The 5,236-nt window shown below is 52.9% G+C and overlaps 1 protein-coding gene across 1 annotated transcript; it reads right to left on the bottom strand.

The window, feature by feature from the left end:
• Window positions 1-255: 255 nt before the first annotated feature.
• On the bottom strand, window positions 256-1,194 carry LOC120392584 (olfactory receptor 10G6-like). Its single transcript, XM_039517374.1, has one exon. The coding sequence runs from the start codon at window positions 1,192-1,194 to the stop codon at window positions 256-258; it is 939 nt and encodes a 312-aa protein (XP_039373308.1).
• Between the last annotated feature and the right edge of the window lie 4,042 nt (window positions 1,195-5,236).

Raw genomic sequence — 5,236 nt, 5'->3', positions numbered from 1 at the left:
TCCTAGGAAAAGGGAGGGGGGAGGAAGCAGGGGGGAATGGTTTATTTCTCCTGGGTATAAGAACTCCATGGATTTGGGGCTCTTGGGATCCCCTAGGATTTTGGGGAAGGATTGTGTCCCAATCCACGTAACTGATTGGGTGGTGGCAGTTTTACCAGATCTAAACTAGGATTTTAGTTTAGAGGGAAACCAGTGCAGGTCCCCACATTGGAACCCAACAGCTCTAAGTGGGGGTGAGACCTATGACAAGGATAATCATGGCTCAGGCCCTGGCAGTTTCCTGCCCCCCAGCCTCATCAGGGCTTCTTTCATCTCCTTGTTCCTCAGTGTGAAGATGAGGGGGTTGAGGAGTGGGGTCACCGTGCTGTAGAATACACCCACCACCCTGTCCACAGGGTGATGGGACCCTGGCTTCAGGTAGATGAAGACCAGGGGAACGTAGTAGGTCACCACCATGGTGATATGTGCCACGCAGGTGGAGAAGACCCAACGCCTGCCCTCGGCGGAGCGGATCCTCAGGATGGATGAGACGATGTAGACATAGGACATCAGGATCAGCAGGAAGCAGGCCATGGCCACGAATCCCACGTCGATGAATGTCACCAGCTCGTTGAGTGCCGTGTCCCCGCAGGCCAGCTTCAGCACAGCCGGGATATCACAGAAGATGTAGCCTACCCGGGTGTCCCGGCCATAGGGCAGGCGGAAGGTGAATGCAGTCTCTATCAGCGAGTGCCGGGAGCCCCCTAGCCAGGTCCCCGCTGCCAGGCACAGGCAGGCTCTGCGGTCCATAATGACGCTGTAGCGCAGTGGCTTGCAGATGGCCAGGAAGCGGTCGTAGGCCATGACCATGTAGAGGAAGCACTCGGTGCAGCCCAGGAAGTGGAAGAAGAAGAGCTGGGCCACGCAGCCATGGAAGGAGATGGCCCCACCGCCCGGCATGAAGCCGGCCACCACCTTGGGCACCACCACCGAGGAGACTGTCATGTCCAGGAAGGACAAGTGGCAGAGGAACCAGTACATGGGCTTGTGCAGCCGGCGCTCCCGGGCCACCGCCAGCAGGATGAGCAGGTTCCCGCCCAGCGTCAACAGGTAGATGAGGAGGAAGAAGAGGAACAAGGGCACCCGCAGTGCTGGGGGGTACGGGAGCCCCACCAGGATGAAATGGGTCAGCTGGGATTGGTTCCCACACTCCATCCACTCCGTTTGGGTCCCTGCGAGTGGACGCCAGGTGTTAATGATTAACCAAGGGAGAATGATGGGTGATCTTTGCAGACCCCACTTCCCACCCAGAGAAGGGAAATGAACCTACACGTGCTGAACCCCCCAGCCCCTACTGAACCCCATTTGCTCCCAGAGCCTGCATTGAAGTCCTGGCTCCCAGCTCCCCGACTCTAGCTCACAAGACCCCTCTCTTCTCCCACATCCAGGATTAGATCCCTGGAGTTAAACAGAGACACATTCAAATGAAAAAACAAAGCCCACGTTGATAAGTGTGAGGGTGATTAGTCATGGGAACACTCTGAAGGGAAGCAGGGTGTTCTCTGTCTTTTGAGGTTTTCGAGTCACGATGGCCTTTGTGGAAGACGGGAGTTTGTCAGACATGAGTTATTGGGCTCAACATTCTGTGGTATCCAGAAGATCAGACTAGATGATAATGCTGGTCTCCTCCGGTATTAAAAATCCATCAGTCTATGAATCTACACATCTGGACGGAGTGCCTGGCTTTGTGTCCCAGCTGCGGTGCTCTCACCTGCTCACTGCCGTGCCCTGAGGTCTCTCTTCAGCCCTTTACATCTCCCTGACCCAACTCTTCGCACAGAAGAAGGCTTCGTCCTCCACGTGACGCCAGCCTCAGATTGAAAGAGCTTAAGGGGAACTTTCTTGTGGAGATGAGCCCAGAGTTGCCCACCTCAGTGTCCTTACCCCTGCCTCTGACGCAGCTGGTAGCAGGCATCGTGGGAGACCTGGATGGAGGCGCCCTGGTGCTCATCCGAGCAGACCATTTCTCTATTTCTATAAATCGTTTCTCTGCTCTGTTTAGTTTCTTCTTCAGCTCTGACGTGTCCTTTCTCCCTGCAGCTTCTTATAACCTTGCACCCTCCCTGCGCTCTCTCTTCTTTCCCCCTGGTGTATTTCACTCCCCAGGTCACTTGCAGCTACATCAGTGTTAAACTGTTGACACGGGCTGTGTTTTTAAGAACATAATGATGCCTTCCCATTGACAAACTCCAATGGGCCTTATTAGAATTGTTGTTTGGGGCAAAGCGAAGGAGCTAGCTCAGAGATTTCAGTAGAGAGGAGAGTCGGTGGCCGTGCTAGAGCAGGTGCTTCTGGTGCTCACAATGGACTGAAGGTCTGGCATTTGCTTCATTTAATGAAGCAATTCTCACAGAAAACTGCTCTCCCTGATAGTTCAGGCTTGGCCTCCCACTCTGAGCCAGTCCTGATCCCAGGGATCTGCTAGGAGATGCTGTATGTCAGAGACTGGAGTGGGTTACTCACTAGGATGTGCGCTCTGCTTGGAGTCAGTGTGGAGCCCAGTGTGGAGCAAGCAAGGGACACTGGGTTGCTGGGAGGATGGAGTGGGGGTTCAGTAGATGGCCCTGTTCTCTCTGAGTCATTGCTGACCCCCATGTCCCAGCGCTATGCTACGGGGAGGGGCCTTGGGGGGCTCAGCAGGGGCTGCTGTCTCCTGAGAGTCAATGCTGACCCCAGCTGCAAGCGCAGTTCCTGGGGTCACTAATCATGGTGTTTGGCTAAATTTCCTGGCTAAATTCTAACATAGTTAATTATATCCTAGTTACAGAGGCAGCTCTAACGTAAAGCAGGTCATAGCCCCAGCTGGTGTAATTCGCCAAAGCGCCTTAGGAGTTACTGCCCCTATGTCTTTTTACACTGAGAAAATTCACTTTGACTCTCGGTTGTAAGGAGCAGACCCCAAAGTGCATGTCTGCCAGACTATACGAGAGCAGGAGATGGTTTTCCCCTCCCATGGAAAGGTTTGACATTTAGAAATTGTGCCTGTTATGAGTCAGGATGAAAGGTTGAAATCTCAAAAAAATTGAACTAAAAATTTGGGGGGGAAATTCAGTTTGGGATAATAAAAAAAATTGTTTTTAGATAATTTCACCATGTTTATTCTGTTTTAACCATCTTTCCTTTTAAACATTTGTAGTGTATATTTACTACAATTTCAAAATGAAGTCATTTGGACTCAACCCCCCAAAAGTTTCTGGTTTGACAGTGTTAAACAGGAAGCTCTGGCCATCTTTGAAACGTCTCTAACCAAACATGTGTTGAGTTGAGTGTTCCAATGAACCCCAAACCAGTTTGCAAGCAGTTTTGGTTTTGCTGAATTGGCATTTCCAACAAAAACCACAACAATGCTTCGCCAGAGAATTCCCACCCAGATCTCCTATTTCAAAGGTCCTTCTTCCTGGCGTCTGCGTGAGCTAAGGCAAGCAATGGCAGGAGATTATGAGAGCATGCATCTCGCCGGTCCCTCTGTGCCCCTCCTCCCGACTCACACCAGTGAATCTAGCCTCATGGCTGAGAGGTAGGGAAGCGTTATTGCCCCCACTTCCCAGGCTGAGGACCAGACACATTAAGTTTGAGACTCTAAAAATGGCTCAAAGGACTGGCACTCCTGGGAGGGGGCCACCCACCTCCTGAGTGCCTCCTAGTGGCTGGGTATGGTCATGCAATCTTTTTTCTGCACCTGACCCCCCTGCCAGGTTGCCGAACCCTCTTGGCAGGTCTTCCATGTCTCAGCCCTCCGGTCAAGTCACACGGTGAAAAAACGGACCTGCTACCGAGTAGCAAAGAGTCCATTGAACTGTCTGCCCTCACCAGGGCCTTCAGCCTGGTTGCTGGACCTTTTAAATCCCGCCCTTGGCTCAGGCTTCTAAAGGAGACTTGTCTCTGTGTTGGGGCTTAGGCCACTTTGACAGAGGAGGAACCTGGGCCACCCACCACTCTGGGTTCCAGGCCGGGGACCCTCTTCCCAGCCACCATGTCCTGCTCCCTTTAATTGGCTGCTGTTTCCCACTGCCTCTTCCCACTCAGTCCCTTCACCTCCCCCTGTTATCTTCGGGTTACTGTTCTCAGGTCCTCTCGCTCCCAGGGCCAGCAAATGCAGCCACAGCAGAGTCCCCATCGTCACCCCTCTGCTCCCAGCAGGGTCCTGCCGCTCCTTTTATCTGAGCCCGCTGGGCTTTGATTGGCTGTGTCTGTGCAGGAATTGAAGACGCAGCAGAGGGCCACAAAGGCCTGGTACAACCCGTCACAGTTCATTACGCCCTGAGGCTCCTTTGAAATTCCCAGTGGTCGAACTGGGAGTGGAATCCTGGGCTCCTGAGTCACACCTTGCCCATGATAAACCATTTACACACTGTAATGGTGAGTTTGATTGGTCCTACAAAGGCCAGGATCTACACTACAAGTCCTTGAGCACCATCTACCTTCACCTTGTCTAATAATGAACAATCTTCATGCAGGGAGACGAGGCAGAGGAGGTAAAATATCTTTTATAGGACCAACTTCTGTTGGTGAAAGAGACACGCTGTTTAGCTACACAGAGCTCTTCTTCAGGTCTGGGGAAGCCACTTACAGACAGGGATCCTGCATTTACAGAGCAGTCTTGTAACACAGCCAACTATTTTGTGCTTCTTTTGCAGGTGCAAAGGTCTCTGCCCACCCAGATCTTTAGCTGGTGAAAATGCTGTTTTGATGGCTACTTATCTTGTTGAGACCCCCAACAAGATAGCCCCAACCCCATAATCCCTTCCCAGAGTAGGGAACAGAATGGCCGGAGTGGGCTGCATGTACGCAGGATGCAGGGGCCGTACAGCAAGGCGACCACGGTGAGGTGGGCAGCGCAGGTGGAGAAGGCTTTGTGCCTCCCGTACTCGGAGTGCATCCAGAACACAGCTGTGACCATCCGGATATAGGAGCCCAGGATCGAGTCCGAGGAGCTGAGGGCCACCATCCCGACCCAACGTTAGCAAAAAGGACAGCCTCATTTAATGAGGTGTCGGCACAGGCCAGCTTCAGCAGAGGCGGCACGTCGCAGAAGTAGTGGTCCAGCTGATTGGGCCTGCAGTAAGGGAGCCGGAAAGTGAGGGATGTCTGCAGTGCTGAATGGGGAGACCCTGCCAGGCATGTCCCAGTCACCAGCTGGACACACACCCTCTGGTTCATGGTCCTGGCATAGTGCAGAGGGTCACATGTAGCAACG

Source organism: Mauremys reevesii, unplaced genomic scaffold (assembly GCF_016161935.1).
Source record: "Mauremys reevesii isolate NIE-2019 unplaced genomic scaffold, ASM1616193v1 Contig103, whole genome shotgun sequence".
NCBI lineage: Eukaryota > Metazoa > Chordata > Testudines > Geoemydidae > Mauremys > Mauremys reevesii.
Note: the sequence above shows the minus strand (reverse complement) of the source record. Positions and strands in the feature narration are given on the sequence as shown.